The following is an 18,754-nucleotide window of genomic DNA, read 5'->3' on the forward strand; positions in this document are numbered from 1 at the left end:
GAGTTCAAAAGAGTCGACGGTATTCAAATGCAGCTCGTAATGCTTTTTGAGAAACCCGGACTGTGTGTGTTAGTGTGTTCTTAACCAAAAAGGTAGCATAAACCGATTGTACAGTACGTAGTGTAGTAACTGTCACCACTGCTCCTGCTGTCAGTCGACGTATAGCAGGACCGTAGAAAGATAATAAGATACACAAAAATATATTATAAATATATATAAAAAAAGTCAATGTTTCATGGGTGAGAGGTTGTAAAAAGAGAGAGCAAGAATGTTGAAACAAACAGAAGAAGTCCATCATTCACTGTAAAACCATCAGGGAGCGTTTATTCATCTTCCACCTGTAATGAATCTATAAAATTACAAGTGCATGACCTGGACACCTCCCCCCCCCATCCCCTCCCATCCCTTGACCTTTTGAACCTCCTCGACCTCCGACCTCCCACCAGTGTAAATACCAGATGAGAACCAGAGTCTGCTTTGAGCAAACAACATGTAAATGAAGGACATGTTCTTTACAACATGTAAATCTCAAACATGCACACCGGCATGAGAGAGGCCTTTGCACACTACACAGCCACACAAGCTGGATCGATGCAAGCCCGAACCTCCCTGCCCAACCCTGTGCTTTGTGTGCAGAAAAACAACAAAACCTACAGAAACAAACAAGAGCAGTTGTTGATTTGAATGATAAGTGACAAAATTGTGTGCGTATGTGGCTGGCTCGTGCGGACTGTTTAAGACTCATTAAAAAAAAAAAATTGTATTCGGATATAAAAGAAAAATAATAAAAACATATTGGTCTGTGTAGAGTTTCTATACATGTTGTGTTTGTAAAATGAGATGACATCAAAAACTAAAAAAAAGGGGGAAAATATTCTGGCTTCCATGTCATTTTTGGAGAGATTGAGACGAAGAGGGGGAGATGGAGACGTGTAAAAAAATATAATAAAAAAAGATATCATTGAATAACCCAACTGAATGAAAAAAGAGGGTGAAAATAAAATACAGAAAAAGGTTTGAAAGCCTTAAAATGATTACAAAGTGTTCCATTCACTGTTGTAAGTGCAATGAGCTAATCTTCCTGTTCCCCCGTTGTAAAACCTTGTGTATGTTTCCGTGTATTCCTCCTGTAAATGGGTGTAGTAGACCTGGTGCATCATGCCATGTAATGTGATGAATGACAAATTATGACCTTACAATACATTTCAATCAGGAAAATAAAGAAAAGACAAATAAAGAAAAACTAAAAACTTTTGTGTTAGCTCTGATTTAAGTTTTTGATTTTTTTTTTTCACTGCATCCGAATTTAAAGTTTCATACATGCTAGAATAATATCATACAATCCTTGATTTCACTCTTCGTTTTAACTTGGGGTTAATTTACAACAGCAAAAACACATTTTACTCACTCTTCTGTATCAGTGAAATATCTTTCAGTGAGTGTGATTAACCTGCAAAAGGGACAGTTTCGTAGGGACTCTTTCTCAGTAGAATGTGAAAATGAAACTGCTCCATATCTCATCTTCAGCCCAGAGATCAGCAGCACCATGATGTGGCTAAAACTTCATTAAACTAGCTTGTTTTCCATTCACAATGTCATAGCACACATTCAGCAGGGGCGGTGGGGAATATGTACACGCTAACATGACTAGTCAAGCTTTTTGTGTGCGTCTTTCTTTAACATGTGTTCTATGTTACACAGAATACTCAGAACATGATTCATTACTTCTGTAATCAGAAGACTGCAGTCAATAATGAAAACTGGTTGATGTTGTTTGTGTTTTGACTCGGTAATCAGAGTTGTGCCAACATGTTCTTTAATATTTTATAAAAAAAAAGAAAAGGACACGTGGTTATGAACTGAAATTAGGATTTTATTAGTAGACATTTCCCCCTGTACATTAATCTCAAGCTGTCCACAGATTGGATACGACCCCTTACAGTCCCCCACCTGAAAATAAAACAGCTGATACAATGTTCTCACCAACAATTGCTTAAATACTATAAAAATAAATCAATTGCACAAACTAATATGCCATTTTGCTTGTGATTACTTCTGTGCAGCACTTGTACACATAAAACATTGACAACTCCATGATACAGTCCAGGAGAAGGAGGGTCAAACTCAACAGAAGACATTTTTTTATAGAAGGAACCAACACTCAAAGCATCAGAGACCTAGGTTAATGACATGGCGTTAGTCGTAGCCGCTCCGTATGTTTACCAGACACTTGGACCATCTCACCAGCTGGAATGACTGTACAGTCAATACGTTGCTTCCTGTTTGGGTTCATTTAGGACTGCAGCATGTCGCCGGTGTAAAGCTCAACTCAAGTAGTGTTTATGTGATTTATTTTGAATTACTCTTTTAATGACAAATCTAGCTACACAGTAAATGTGACAGATGTTAAACTGGTGAACGATGACTCTCTGCACCTCTACTGAACCGCTGATTCATGATTAATTGAAATAATTAAATGAAGCACTGTTTGAATTAGCAACGTACGTGAAAGAAAAACAATGACAACAGAATTATTTCATTAAAACCTCAAACATCATAAATAATAAACATAAATAAAAAAATACACAAAAAACAAGGGAATGAAAGAAGGAGGCACCAAGCATGACAGATTGAAGTTTTTAAAAAAAACACACAAACCAAAAGTTAAGTTGATAGAAGATGTGTAGTCCCCAAAAGTTATATTAATGTCCAAGCATTTGGAATATATTAAGATAAACTAAGAAGGCAAAGTGATTATCTGGAGAAACAACGTGTACTGAACATGAGGTGCAACAGTTGCATAGAGTTGTGAGTCGTGAAATACGTGATCGCTCCTAAACGTACCGATAGTCGTAGAGAGAGCAACACCTTCATAACTAGCTTTCTGAAGAGCACACAGGGCAGCTCAACAGACGTGTTGTTATCTAAAGGGATGCAACCTAGGAGATCATTCACCATTTATTCAACAAGTTCTTAAAAACTAGCTCTCACCAGTGCAAACAGGTCTGAAAGGAATGTAGAGAATGAAGGGGAAACTGTTCATAATACGTTTCTCTATCTTAAATCCTGATGGGAGACCAACGAGGGTTTGACATGAACAGCCATAGACCTTAGACGGTATCTGCTTCTCACAGAGCAGAGCGGCAGATAAAGGGACTTTTGAGGAAAACTCAGTTAAGAGTTTCTGTACAAACACTAGACGTCCGGTCTGATCAGCTGTTCAGCACTCCGTCAGACTGTCCCTCTCAGGAGGATCATCTGTTCTTCCTTCATTTTTTTGTGCTCACATAATTCAAGTACTTTTCACTTTTTTTGAAGATTTTCTTTCGCCAAACTCTTAACTCGCTGTTATGTGGCTCCTTTTTCTGCAATCAGTATACGTAGAGAGAAAAAAAAGACGATGATAGATTCTTTGTGCTCATTTTACATCTGTAGTTTTGTGTTTCTTTGATTTCATTTTCCGTCTAGTTGAGTGTTTCCTTCAGTGACATGTTACAGGTGACCTCTATCCATCCGTTCTCTAACATCACATCCAGCCAGACAGAAACATCCCACATAGCATGTTACATTATATTACGTTTGTATAACATTTTCATTTTTAATCATGAGTCAGATTAATAATAATGTAAATCTTGAGGGATCACATTGTCACATTCCCATCACTCACACACCACTTAGCCACGCCCTCTCTTGTAGTTACTATGGCTTAATAATTGTCTGTACATATTTATACTCACTCACACAATGAATGTGTATTAACTCAGTGATATCAGGGATGTCATCACGTTGGTTGTTCTATCTGATGTGGGAATTAAATATTCTCTATTAAATCCAAAACTCCTTTTCTAGTGAGGCTGAACTGAGGCACTGACCCTCACATTTAACCTTTCAGGACAGCGTGGTTGTCATAACAGATCATTACTACTTAAATCTCTTCTTATTCTTATTACAGCTCACACCACCAGCACAGAACAGACATGAGAGACTTTCTCCGTTTTCTCGGCCTTGTAAAGACAGATATAGGAACCAGAGGATGAAAAATCTGCATTTGTGTGAAGCCTGTTTTGAATATGGGTAACAGCCAAGCTGCATTTAAACATTCAGATCAATGTGTGTTCTAGCTGCTCCATGTTTTCTTTTAGAACTGTTCTTCATACAACACAATGCTGCTTTTTGCAGACACACAGGAATGACAAGACAACAGAGTCATTACTGAACCTGTTCTCTGTTCATTTCCTCGGTTGCCATGTAGGAGAACATCAGATCATCATGTAGTTTCTTTTCTGATCTCAGGTCTGGTCCTGCTGCACATTCCACTCTGCTGTCGAGGAAACACTCGTTTTCTAGTAGTTGACTTATTACAACACATAAACCTTAATTAGGAGGTTAATGAGAGGGTAGCGCATGGACAGTAATGTGCTAATGCTTGCATTCAATGTATCGTCTCAATTAAACCAGTATTTCTTTAACGTTTTGCCCCTTTAAAGAGCACAATGTCACCTATTGTATTTTCCCAAAACATCCTGATGATTCATCTTCAGTCAAAGGAGCATTCACCTCCCTGGGTTCCCTGCTGACTGGGTGTCCGTCCATGTCCATAAATCCATCAACGTCATTAATATGTTTTACTTCATTTCCACTCATTAATGACACATGTGAGGGTTTTAAATGTTGTCCGGAGGCTTGACAGGCGGGGAGAGCTTGATTGTAAAGACGTTAAACATTCAGATGGGATCTGTGGGTTTGTGGGCCGTTTGTTTGTTGTTTCACATGTACCAGCTCTCTGCGGCTGTGATTGGTCAGAAATAAAACGGTTCTTGTGCTCTAATGGATGCCGGGGCAGAGAGATGATTGATGATGAGAGAGGAGCATTTGCAGGTTGTTATGTGATGTGAACTCACACATGATGAGAATAAAGACTGAGTTGTCATCAAGCGGGCCGCTGTTTAAGAGGAGTGACGGGCATTTTGGACCCTTTGTAGGTCTTTCCACTCTGTGCTGGGTGTGTCGGCCTGTTTAAAGATGACGATGATGATGATGATGGCAGTGAGATGAATATGGGTATGTGGATTCTTATCATTTCTCTCCATTTCTTGAAAGGCAGGTCATTGCAGGTTATAGAGGAGGAGGCGGGTGAAGGCTATCAGTAGATATCAGGCAGGTCTTGGTAGTTCCTATTGAAGTAGCTACCGGTGTAAAGCCAGCCCTGGGCGTTGGTATACGGGTTGGTGCCCATCTGAAACCACCTGAGAGACACACACACACACACACACACACACACACACACACACACACACACACACACACACACACACACACACACACACACACACACACACACACACACACACACACACACACACACACACACACACAGAGAGAGATCAACTACTGCAGAATTTGCAGACATGTGCATTGCAATACAAAAAAAAGGGCTTGATTTTCGGCACCAAACACGTTTATCAACCTTTATGCAACCAAAACAGGAAGAGAATAACGTGTTTCTTTCCCCCCGTTAGCAATCCCCAAATAGAAGAATATCAATGTAAGTTCTTTGCAACTACAGTGGAACAATTGGAATAACTATGGAAAACTAAATACAGTGTGTCCTGGTCCATGTTGGCAGCTTTTTTCCAATGAAAGTAGCTAGCACTCACTCCAAAAGTCAACAAAAGATGGTATATGCTCATTTGCATATTGGTGACATCATGTTGTATTCATTTGCATAAAGCTTATTGGTTGTGTTGCGAGGGAGAGACTGCCTGCACAGAGTCTGAATAAGTCACGGTCAGCTGATATTTTTTAGGTCTTTAACAGCCTCAAATGTAAAATTCCAGATGGTGCTATCGTATTGGATAATACCAAGGAGAAGAGAAACAGCTTCTTAATATTGTATCTATCTCAACCATCTGTTCTGTTAACGTATGTGCGTGTTTCCCACCTGGTAGACCACTCCTCCTCATTCTTGGCTCTCTCCTTTCTGGAAGCTCTCTGTTTCTCCTCCAGTCTCTCCTTCTCCCTACTGGCCTCATCTGCAGAAGAACAACACACACATCATCAGCGTATTGGACCATTTATCACAGTGAAAAAGACTTGAGGTAGAACATATTTATAATTTCAAGGTAGTTAAGTTTGAATATTTATTTTATGGATCACTCACTGAGATCAACAAGACGTCATGAAGCAGTGACACAGACGCCCAGCAGGTGGCAGCATTGTCTTATTACTGTCTATTATTTTACATGAGAAGTCACTAAAGACACCAAACTCTCAGTTGCATTTTTCAGCAGCAGAAATGTAGCATCAAGGGAGTGTTTTTTTTTTTTTTTTTCAGATACTGAGAGAACGATCTGTACCATCAGTCAGATGTAACTTCTGATTGTACTCTTATCTGTGTAGGTTTCTGCAGGACATTGCTGCTAAACAAGGTAAACAGGACTCCGTTGAACACTGATAAGGGACTTTTCAATCAAATTACCCATGTTGCCATTCTCCATGGCTCTGATGTCCGGCCTGAAGCGACAGTCTGTGGGGGCCAAGGTGGCCTCCATGCTGGGCTCCAGCTCATTGAGAGACATTGCAAAGTTGGTGAAGTTGTACATCTGGGGAAGGAAGAGAGGGAGTTAGGGATATGGAGGGCGTTCGGTTTGTAAATGTAGTCTTGAGAGGATTAATGTGTGCTAACTTCAGGGTTGACTTATAGCTGTTCTACTACACAAAAAGTGTTCTGCCAGAATAATGTGTTTAATTCAAATAGCTCTTAAGCTGCATTGTGGTTTCCTGGTTTGGTGTTGTGTGTGTTTTTATTTTCATACCTCAGCAGACTGTGCCGGTCTGGAGTCTATCCTCCACAGCAGAGTGCTCCCTGGTACAACAGAGACCGTCTCCTGGACCTCGGGCATGTCGTCTGCGTCATCGTTCTCCGCTCCCTCCTGCTCCTCCTGGAAAAAACCCAGTCTTCAATGTCACTGCTGTTTAAATCAATATGTTCAGGGGTAAGTGACGTCTTACATCACATTAAAAGTGACTTTGTTTAAACTATATCTACAGGAAGTGTGTGTCACCACCTGTTTTACTCAGTAGAGTTTGTTCAAAACCGACCAGGAAAGCTACACCCATGTTTCAGATATAATCCTTTACTACAAATAACCAAACAGACTAAAGCTGAATAGCTAAAGACCGACAGCCTACTAAAGCCTGTTGGTTTACAAGAAAACAAATAAACAAGAAACAAGAAAACAAATAAAAAAATACCAATTATAGAAAACAAGCAACTCCATAATATTCAGAATATGGTAGGAATAAAAAGCAATACAATATTTTAGATTTTCATTCAAATCATCTTAATTCTCACATTTTTCTGCTTCTTGTTGTCTCCTCTCCTCTCTGACTTCTTGTGGGCCTCGTAGGCCTGAGGGTCCACACTCCACATGCACTCAGTCCACTTCCCATAGATGACACAGTGCTTCTTTTTACTGGAGAGTGAGACAGACGGAGCACAGAAGTGGGGAAATGAGACAGAAGATAAAGTCAGGAGAAAACAAGAAGTGAAGAAGAAAGAAGAAACAGTATGGGGAAGAAGAATGGAGAGGAAGAGGTGCACAGAAGAGACGAGGAAGAACCAGATCAGGAGAACAACTTTATAAACTTCACATGCTATGACATTCTAGAATACACATACTGTAGGTGACATAGTAACTCTAACCTCTTATCCTGGATGTATCCCTCCACTTTGTGCAGCTCTTTGCCAAACATCCCACAGGGCTTGAAATTCAACACACACTTGTCGCCAGTGCTGCAGGAGAAAAGAGGAGAGAAGAAGAACCGATCAACATCTCTGCCCTAGCTGTGTTTTTCACAGTAAACCTTAAACTTCAGGTTAGAAGTTAAAAAAAGATATTCCTAGACACTGGCATATTGGAACTTTTTGTTTTAATAAAACCTAAAACATACATTTATGAATTGAATGTACATAATGTATGCATGAATGCTCAAACAATTAACATCAATAACAAGATAAAGCAGTGTGAATTGGCACTGAAAATAAAACGTCAGTCAGGCTTTCCCTGTTGTTCATGTGAGGCAACAGTAAAGCTCAGCACCAGCAAACGAGACTGTGATTTGACTGCTGTACAGCGTTTGTGCAGCGTTTGTGCAGCGTTTGTGCAGCGTTTGTGCTACAGTGTGACTATGGCACAAAGCGTGACGGAAATAAGAATAATGCAAGCCTTGCAGAGCTTCACTGGATGAACAAAGATTTATAAAGAGACCAGAGGACTGTTTGCCTGAGAAGACCCACAGAGAGTAAACACGCTGCGGTCTGAAGCATCAGAGTAAACCATGTTCCAGAGTAAACAAAAGGAGCCGGACAGGAATGCTGCACAGATAACACAGAGTCACTCTGAATGCCTTTTGTTTAAACTTGACTTTGGATCAGTTTCCTCTTAAGAACTGAGGAGTCAAAACTCTGGACGACCATGTGTGAAGCCTGGGGAGAGAGTGTGTGTGTGTGTGTGTGTGTGTGTGTGTGTGTGTGTGTGTGTGTGTGTGTGTGTGTGTGTGTGTGTGTGTGTGTGTGTGTGTGTGTGTGTGTGTGTGTGTGTGTGTGTGTGTGTGAGGCTTAATTATGCTGTAGTTGAGCACCAATAAAGGTCAATCAGCTCCATTGATGACTTGAAGCCCCTTTAAATTACCGTTATTGTATATAAGTGTCACAGAAAAGAAAATGAATCCCCCCCATATGTTATAAATAGTTGTTTAAGTAATTTATAAAGCAAAAATGACCATATATCTGCTGGTTCCCGCTTCTCAAATGAGAATTGTCTGCCTTTCTTAGTTGTATTTCTTTGTAAATTGAATATAGTTGGTGGAACACCAAGAAATAGTGATGAGCATTTTTCATCATCAACATTTTATAAACAAAATATTTAATAGAAAAACAACCACTAAGTTACTCAATGAAAATAATTGCCTTTTTTATGTATATTGTTCTATCTGAAGCTTCTTTCATGTATTAATATGTGAATAATTATAAAACATTGTGTTTAGGTCACCATTTGTTAACAACAAACTGCACTGCCTCCAAATGAGAAGGTTATGACCTTATAATAGACTACAGCTCCCATGCATAGATTACCTGTGGTTGACTATCTCCACTGTGCCGTACTGCTCTATCCATAGTTTGCCCAGGATGATGTTGTGTATACAGCAGTACGGGTTACTCCATGTGTATGCCTCATTGTACCTGTGGGAGAGGAGAAAAGAGGACGGGAAAGGACATGAAAGAATGACAGAGGTGATAAAAGAGGGAGAGGATTGGGAGAGGAAAGAAAATGGAAGATGAGGAACTGATTTTTAGATCACAAAGCTGTGAACTGAACACACACTCTTCTGGACTCACTTGAGTAGCTCTAGTGTGATGGTCCCTTTAGGCTCAGCCTCAACGCTCTTGCCCCAGAACTTGAGTTTGGGGTAGATGGAGCCGTGGAAGACGAAGTCCCCGACCAGACTCTCTGCATGGAAGGCACTGACTGGGGGATGATGGGATACCTGCTCCGATACCAGCCGGAAACCCTGATCCTGTCTATAGAGGGCACCGGAGAAGAGGGTTTGGACTGGGAGACCTTAAGAATAGTAGTGTGTGTGTGTGTGTGTGTGTGTGTGTGTGTGTGTGTGTGTGTGTGTGTGTGTGTGTGTGTGTGTGTGTGTGTGTGTGTGTGTGTGTGTGTACCTGGTGAGCTCATAGGTTTCTCCCAGCAGAGGGTTGAAGGGTTTTCCAGTTCTGTCCCACTGAGACGCAACTGCTGACACAGCAAAAGCAGCTACTGCCTGAAGACACACAATTTACGGATCACGTTAGCGAGTGTGTGCCATGACAATGTCTATATGTGTGTGTTGCATGTTCTCATTGTAATAAAAAAAAAATTAAAAAAATTAACTCGCACACATATTCAGTAAAAAAATGACAAAATTTAAAAAGAAAAGGTCAAAAATATGAACAAGATGTTTATTTATTAATTTCACGTCTATACAGTGATGACTGGCTGGCTGTGTGTTTGAACTGAAAAAGGTACACTATGTGTCCTTCAGCGAGCATCATGTGTTCTACAGAGCATGTAGACTATATAGATGTAGATGATGTAGCTGATTAGACGGTGCTTGTGTGTGTGTGTGTGTGTGTGTGTGTGTGTGTGTGTGTGTGTGTGTGTGTGTATGTGTGTGTATGTGTGTGTCTGACCTGCATGCGCTGTATGGAGTCGGACAGAGAGCAGGCTCTGTTGATGAGGTAAGTGTGGTCCATGTATTCTGTGATTCTCTGCAGGAAGCTCAGAGGCTCGTTGAAGGCGATGGGCATCGTGATCTTTGAGAGTTCCTGTGAGAAAAACATGAAGTCCATATTTTACATTTTAACCAACAGAAAAACATTCCAAATAATTTTAATGTCTGCAATTGAAAAGAGATACTTATGACGTAATAAACAAGGTAATGTGATCTTAAAAGACTGAAAGAATGAAAAACATTACATAGCCGATCCTTACCAGTCCAATGCATTTCTTCAGGATGCTCCAGATGCTGACAGTGTTTCTAGAAAACATGGCCGCAGGTAATGACGTCCTGAAATGAAAAGAAAATAAGAAATGACATAAATGTTTTCTCAAGGAAGAGTTTTGGTATCTCTTGACCAAATCATAACCTCAAAATTGGCAAATGTTAGAACCAAAAAGCAAGACATTCAACCAAACTATTCTGACGATTGTGGACGGACCCAGAAAGATTTGTTCATAAAAAAACAGGAAGGAACTCTCTCCAAGATTTGCTCTGTTAGGAGTGAATGGAGAAGTGGGACATTTCCACACAGTGTGTCAATGCAATGAAAGTGCAGACATCAAGGTCCGTCCTGATGACAGCAGTAAGCTCTGATCTACTATCTCTTTCTCTTCTTTCTTTCATGCTAACTTTAATGGAGCCATGATCATATTCCACATCTACAAAAATCTACTAGCGAGATAATAATCTCACCACACTTATGTGATGAAACCTAGGATTAAAGGTCCTGGGGCCGTATTTTCACAGCTTCCTAGTACAGAGAGTTTCTCCTTGTGACGAAATTCAAAGAAAATTCAAAGAACTATGACCATTCCTAAGAATATCCTCCAACAGTTAAAATTAGATCCTGGTGAAAACAAGTTTTTGATTGATTCTTAAAGGAGCTCCTGATGTGAGAAACTGTTGGAGTTAGAAGACAGACTTATGAGAGGCTTTAGAGTTTATTTAGTAGAAGAGAAAATGGTGGACAAAGAGGAAATATTCTCCAAACACTGAGTGACAGCGAGTCAATGAAAGGCTACAGATTATATCTTGAAGGGATAATGTTTGTTGTTGATCTCAAAGATGTGCTCACATGTGCCACCCAATGCAGAAATGCCAACAATGAAGGTGATAATAACAATAACATATTTCGCAACTATAAAAATGCAACAGTGTTGGCTGGTTTATGGATTTATGTGCCAACCAATGACGCTACTTACATAGCAAGCAATCACATAAACTGTAGAAAGCTGAGCCATTTAGACCCTTAATATGAAATAAATTAATATTACCAGCGTTGTTAATACTCGCAGGCAAATAAATATAGCAACTATGAGCATGTGAATAGGCTAATGCACAAGAAAGCCTGTGTTTGGAACTCTTTTGCAGGCTCATTTTAAAGTAGGCCTAGGGCTTATTGGGCAGAGATGTTCAAATAATAGTATTTATTAAATTACAACATGGATATAGCGGCCAAATTCAATGATTAGGCCTTTTGATTTCACTGTCCACTTTCTTAAAGATGTACTGCCACAAAGCTGCCTCTTAAGTTAACTTGCTAAATGTTGACCTTACAGCTTCCATTTACTTTGCATGTAAAAATGGTAGCAGGGTTCATCAAGTCATATGCTCCAAAACAAACCAGTCAGAGTTATGACCCTGCCTAACACATTGTACTGGTTTCAGTGGGAGGCTACAAATGTAATGCAGCGACAAACACACTAAAGCACACTGCAGGTGGAATGTGGTGCAGGAATGCAGCAGTACCTGTGTTTCTTGATGCCGTTCTCCTGTGGCACCGATCCGTTGTTCTTCTGACTGCTGCTGTCGAACACCAGCGCGTCTTTGAAACTGGCCTCCGACACCCCTTCATAGGACTCATCAGAATCCAGGCCTGTGGGACAGAAGATGATACAGAAAGGTCACAGTTACAACGTGCTATGCAGAACGCCTGCTCGTTCAATAAGTAATTAAAAAGTCACAGAAAGTCAAATACATAGAGACATCTGGCTGTTAAATGTTGCAGGCAGTTAATTGTAGGTCAAATGGGAGTATTGCATATAGTCTGTAACTGGTTAATGTTGCCAACCACATACATTTGCATACATATTTGCATCAGGAACTTGTTGCCTTTGTTTGACTGGCAAATTTTATTGATTGCCTCTAACTGTTTACACTGACAAACCTCTTTACTGCCGTGGGTCACTTCAAAAATGACTATTTCTCTTTATAAATACATGGTCAAGATTAGAACGTTTCAGGACAGGAAGTGTGCTGTTAAAAAAACAATTGTTCTGTTGATGCCAGTCTGCCTTTTGACTGATTTGTTGTAAATAAAGCTGCGTTACTTGGACTGACATCAGTGAACCTGCATGTGAATGAATCGGCAGGAACTGTTGATGAGAATTGCTGGCGGTCGTGACCTACACCCGTGTGGTAGCTGGAACATCAACAAAGCAGGAGTATCAGGTGCTCCAGGGTGGAGCTGTGATGACCTCGAGGTGGGGCCTGAACAACAGCTTAAAATAGACTGTGTGTAGAGCTGCTTATTATCATTTAGTAAACACTCCTACTTAGCTGTCAGTGGTGAGTCAAAGGTTCCTACCAGCTGTGTATTCTTACCCCATCAGGTTAGCCATGTTAGAAAAAAATGTACCCAAAGTCCTCTAACAGGAATATATACTCTGGAAACAGCCACTACACTTCACTACGTGCAATGTTTTCAGTCATATGTTGCCCAAAATCTGAAAAACTAAAAAGGTAATGTGAAACAGAAGTTTGATTGTAATTGTCTTACACAACAGGATTACAAACATTGTGTAATGCACAGCCCAGAAGAGTGCTGTCACAATCAAAACCCAGAAAACAGATTAAATCCTGCCATGTGCTGCTAACCTCCATGTATACATTTATTAGATACTGTACACATACACAGACATGTGATAATATTCTCTGTAGCCGTCACATGGACATGAAACATTTAAAGATTGATAGAATTAAAAAGAAAAAATATTGACATTTCAATGAAATCCTAGTTAATACCTCTTATCTTAAATTAGAGGTTCAATGAGGAATACAAACTCGACTATAAGGCCAAGCAGGAAGCCACCTGCTGCTGATCCCAGCGAACACTGTGCACATGTACTCATGAATAATACATCTGCCCTGGTCTGCATCTGTCTCAGATCAGTAAGATGATCATAATGGTTTTTATTTATAGCTGCATGAAAACAACAACCTGCATCAGACCTAACAATGGCTGTGCGTCACATGGACGCCTAGCATCATCACCCGACAACAACACAACTGGCAGCAAAGGTACAAAAACAATGGCGCTCATAATTACTGAGAGAACAACGCCCTGAATTGCCCTGCCCTTCAACCCAGCATGAACACCATCAACACTGTTAAATGGATACAAGAGACTGGTAACTTTAATGTTTTCTATCAGAGTTAAATGCCACCGCCACAAAAAAATACATGTCGTCGACATGCTCATATTTCTCATAATCATATCCCAGGATTCATAGCTTTTCTCACCACTGTACGGCTTTTACTTTCGGGTGTTTAAGCAACTTCCACAACCAAGGGAAGGAAGGATTGCTCTCCCAAAAACGCATCTGTTGAAAGTGTGTCCCTCCACAGTGAGGTCCAGTCAGACCCCTGGAATGCTGGTCAAGCTACACCTCTCATAGTAAATAGACATGATGACACCGGAGGGACACAAAACTCACCAACAACTTCCTCGTCAGCCAAAGCAACTCTACATTCGTTTTCAGCAAATCAATTTTGTAATTAGCTAATGCATGATATTAGGCCCGTCATGGCAACTGTAACATTAGCAGGCATAGCATCACATGAGTGTTGACTCAGATGACTGCTTGTCTAATCTCTCCACAGTATTCAGGATTCATCAAACAGTTTTCCTCAAGACGGGATATCAGATTAAGAGCTGATTCTGGGCTGATTTTCCCAACCGATACCCCCAAACCATCCCTTCTCTGCCTCTGTTGGAGAAAATAAAAGAAATATTTTCCACTGCAATTGAGCAATTCTTCCAAAAAATTACACTCAAATTGCGCTAATGGCTTTTCCCTCTGCCTATTTCATTATTTTTTGCACACCGAACAAACGTGACCACAACCGTACAGTCTACCAGAATCCAGAGTGTTGTTGACATTACTGATCATGACCGCAAGACAGCAGACCTCTGAATTATTGAACCAATCATTAGACTGAGGCAGGTTAAGTTCCATTGGATGGTACTATGCTTCTATGATGGAGACAAAAAACAGACCATCTAATTAGGAATGACAGCCTCAAAATGAAATCCTTATAAAACATAATCAATACATTTGTTTGGTTTGTGAATTTAAAAAAGTCTGTTAAGATCCGTGCTTCTCAAACAACATCTAGAATAACAGCATCAGGGATTTGTCTCTCTGAGGAAGATCTGCAAAATATTTTCATCATATGGAAACCAGCACATTAAGATTATTTTCAGACTGACACACAAACACACTCTTACCTGTGACGGCGTCGTAGAACTCATCTTCATTGTTCATCTTTTAGAGTCGTTTAGGACAGATGTTCAACTTCTAGCACATGTTCCTTTCGGCGGCGATCCCTCAGAGTTCCTCTGGGGGGAGCCTCGTCGATCAAGGTCCCTCTGGAGTGTCACCACGGAAACAGCACAACGTTTGGTCAATATCCAGGGAACGACCAAAACTCCGTATGACGCCGACTTTTTAGCAGATGCTTGGACAAGAGAAGAATAACTCCAGGAGATGTCAATCAGAGCGAATCCACCAACACGTGGCTGAAGTGACTTCTGACTTCTTGTTGTGTTTCTTTGGCTTTGATGAGAAGGAAATTAGAAACCTGTAGAGACAAATGACAACAACACACAACTCTTGAGTTCCTGTAAACCAAGAGTCCTTTTTCAACATGTAACCTGTGTTACCAAAAGCCACAGCAACAAGTTCCAGTCATAATCCAGACTGTTATTTTCAGTTTTCAGATGACACAAAAGGATCTTTCCCAATTTTCTAGGCTCCCAGCTGAAAGTCTGCTTAGTTTAGAGGGACAGTCTTGTCCATCATGGCCCACTGACCGCAAACAGACAGTTTTCTAGTCCAGTAGTTACATAACGGGGACATCGCTGCAACAGGCATTCTGGGTCTTTGTTACCTTCTGTCTGGCTCTTTGTCATTTTAAACTCAAGACACAAAATGGCCTTTCAATTTCAAATTACAAAATAAAAAGGGGAAATGTCTTCATAGCTACAAATGATTCATTACAAGATGAAACAGCATAATTTAAAGCTGTAGCCGCACTTTGAAAAGTAGCATTGAGCAACAAATGCTGGAACAATTTGTTTGGAAGACAAATTGTTTACATCTTGAAAACCGCACATAGTTCTTTAGTCTTTAATGTGCCTTTGACGTTTGTATTCGACCATGCACGGAACAACATTTGACTAACTTAGCTTTTAGGAAACCTAACATTTAGCCTTTGATTAAACTGACTTTGTATGTCACGGCGCTATGAATAGATACACTTATCCTGGTGAATGTCAGTGAGTAACAGTGACAGGATGAAAATCAGTTAAGGTGGAACCATATCCCTTAACATACAGGGTAGAGTGATTAAACAGAAACAATAGTAAATAAAGCAGTCAGTTAATCACCCTTAAAAAGCCTTTGGAAGGATATGTTTCACTGTGCTGGCAGCAGATCACATTGTTCTGCTGCATAGAAAAGCTAATATTTCATTTCTATCATATACTCATTGTTTGGCATCACTGCCCACTTCACCACATTCTTCACAGTGACTCAGAATAAATACACATGATTTATCCATTTGTTCCTCTCACCACTATGACACCCATGCCTGACGTCACACTAAAGTGGCATGAAACAATTGAATCTCTTTTCTAACACACAGTGAAGCTAAATCCAGTTCTTCATGTTCTTTATCCTAAGTTACACATGCTAAAGGCTCTAACCATCAGAACCAGAGCTGGATATCAAATACTTTTTGCGACCAAACTGTGTCTGTACCGTTGAGAATCCAAAGCGTTCTTTATTTAACACTGATGCATTCAGCAGTTGGGCGCATTTTGTTGAATTGAACTAGAATAAACGCCTCCCGGTTGTATTCCTCTGCGTACCAGCCAAGTTGTATTTCAGATCCATGTCTTTTCAAAATGTTATAACTACATTATTTTATCCTTTTAGACGTTTGTTCGAAATTGTCATAATTAGCTTATCAATTCTTTAGTTCTGGCCAAAAAAGTATCTGTGTGTTAAGTCACAGAGACCTTTGACCACAGAAGTCTATTCAAAGATCAGAGTCCAAGTGGATGTTTGGGCCACATTTGAAGATATTCCCTCAAAGTGTTGATGAGATATGACCTTCAGGAGATGGGTTGGATGTAAGGTCACAGTGACCTTGACCTTTTTACTAACAAAGTTTAAACAGTTCATCCCTGAGTCCAGGTGGAGTCTAGGTGGAGTCCAGGTGGAGGTTTGTGCCAAATTTGAAAAAATCCCTCAAGGCATTCCTGAGATGTCACATTGACAGGAATATCTACTATTTCAGCCATGGCTTTTGCCGGCGCAGAGGCATGAAAAATAATTAAGATTTATTAATATTTCTCTAACTGGGTGAAACATTTTTTTGGGGGGGGGTCTCAGTCCCAAAGCTGATATTGTAATAGCAAGTTTATAGAAACTAATACGTAATCCAAATCATGACATAACTTCAGTGCATTTATTTAAATCCTATATTCATTTTTTTCAAACGTTGGTCAAGTCTCTATTCATTTCCTCAACTCATGTTTACATTTCAGGAAGTAATATAGCTAACATACTTAACAAGCAAATTCTTCCAGCCCTAGAAAGACAGTGACGCCGCCAAAGGGGAACTAGAGGATGAAACACAAGAAAGTTTACGTCTGAAATGTTACTGAGCTTTGTTAAGCCGTCCCTAATCTTTGTCTTAAGTTTTACTGTCTTTTGGCTCCTACATTATTTCAAACGTTGTGTGTTTACAGTGTCCATTATAGGACGTCATTAATAAGCAGCTTTCAGGCTCCTAGTTGTTTCTGAATGTAGTATAAGACACTATACAGCCGTGTAGCCATGGTTAAAACAATTCAAGGAACAACGGCTCATCCTTCCTGATTTAGACATCACTTCATGTCATCTGCACTTGCTCTTCTACTCAAAAAAGCTTTGTTCTTTAACAGAAATACTGAACCATCATCTACTATTTCTTAGTTTGTCAGCATTTAAAAGTCTGTACATACCTGCAGTGAAATTAAATCCCAAAAGAGACAAACCTTCCATACAGGTATTCATTTCTAAAGGTGAAATGCTGAATCTGGGGGAAACAGTGCTTGTTCTCTCTTTCCCTTCCTCCCACTCTGCCCTTTTTCCACACAGTGGAAGGTTTCTTACCTTTCCCAGTGATAGGCAACGCCTTCAGCACACAAATGAACTTTGGCCTGGCTGTTCACAATAGATAAGGTGGTGATAATGGATGACAAATTGGTATTCAATTGTTCTAACAGTAAATTTCAATTCTAACCTTAAATTTCTTTGTTGTGGCTTGTTGGCTTTTATTAAATCTATAATAGAGTCAAGTGTCAGAAACTTGTCTCTTGAGTCTGAAGACACAAAGACAGTTTTCCCAAACTATTGGTCGCTTCTCAAGTCCAGTTATTGTGCCAAAACATGGCCAAGCCTTGTGATAACCCTTTCCCGCATATTTAATCAGTGCTTCAGTACTCATGTTCCTCCCCATGTTCTGTAAAAACCATGAGAAACTACATCAAATGAAAGGGAAACAAGTGCCCCAAGTTTTATTCTCCACATAGCAGTGATATTCCAATATTATACGAACGTTTGACGTTTAAACTGTTGCATCATATCAGAGCAAGGTAAAACCTTTGGTTGGCAAAAACAGGGCCATTTCATTTGTGCAAAGTAAATTCTTTTAGCAGCAGCAACTGAGCCTATGAGATCATCTCCAGAACAAAAATGGCAGACGAGGGTGTGCAGACTTCACCACACAAAATGTAAGAAATAATATAATTTCAGAACATGGCATCTGGCAGACAAAAAGTAAGTTATGTCAGCCTGTCTGCCTGTGAATAGAGCAAACACGGCTGAAAGTCTGATTTGCATGAGTTACAGGACCAGCGCTTTCTCATCACTTTACAACCCTACAGGTGTTGAACTGAAGGATCCATTGAACCAAGAATAATAAAGCTTTACTGAATCTTTCTTGTCGTTGTTTAAGACTGGATATATGGAGCATGAATATCTCCCCCAGTTAAACTTCTCTATTGCTTTGATGCAAATGAGTAACTTGCTGTTCTAATCACTCATGCAATCAAAACAGCAATAAAAAAATGTGATCTACTGTATTACATGTAGTA

At 40.0% G+C, this 18,754-nt stretch overlaps 1 protein-coding gene across 3 annotated transcripts in view; it reads right to left on the reverse strand.

Moving 5' to 3' along the window:
- Positions 1-1,865: 1,865 nt before the first annotated feature.
- LOC129099431 (oxysterol-binding protein-related protein 2-like) overlaps positions 1,866-18,754 on the reverse strand; it is a 23,476-nt gene continuing 6,587 nt past the window's right edge. For 2 of the 3 annotated variants that reach the window (XM_054608668.1, XM_054608667.1), the window contains exons 2-14: positions 14,837-15,189; positions 12,076-12,202; positions 10,539-10,614; positions 10,238-10,372; positions 9,731-9,828; positions 9,401-9,583; positions 9,137-9,244; positions 7,706-7,795; positions 7,355-7,475; positions 6,816-6,941; positions 6,479-6,602; positions 5,942-6,032; positions 1,866-5,246 (exon numbers count right to left, since the gene is read on the reverse strand). In XM_054608668.1, the coding sequence (XP_054464643.1) occupies positions 5,144-5,246; positions 5,942-6,032; positions 6,479-6,602; positions 6,816-6,941; positions 7,355-7,475; positions 7,706-7,795; positions 9,137-9,244; positions 9,401-9,583; positions 9,731-9,828; positions 10,238-10,372; positions 10,539-10,614; positions 12,076-12,202; positions 14,837-14,873 (1,419 nt within the window). In that variant the 5' untranslated portion in view covers positions 14,874-15,189 and the 3' untranslated portion in view covers positions 1,866-5,143. The remainder of the gene's footprint in view (positions 5,247-5,941; positions 6,033-6,478; positions 6,603-6,815; positions 6,942-7,354; positions 7,476-7,705; positions 7,796-9,136; positions 9,245-9,400; positions 9,584-9,730; positions 9,829-10,237; positions 10,373-10,538; positions 10,615-12,075; positions 12,203-14,836; positions 15,190-18,754) is intronic. The other variant, XM_054608669.1, reaches the window with a different exon arrangement.

The sequence above is a fragment of the Anoplopoma fimbria genome, chromosome 12, assembly GCF_027596085.1.
Source record: "Anoplopoma fimbria isolate UVic2021 breed Golden Eagle Sablefish chromosome 12, Afim_UVic_2022, whole genome shotgun sequence".
Classification (NCBI taxonomy): domain Eukaryota; kingdom Metazoa; phylum Chordata; class Actinopteri; order Perciformes; family Anoplopomatidae; genus Anoplopoma; species Anoplopoma fimbria.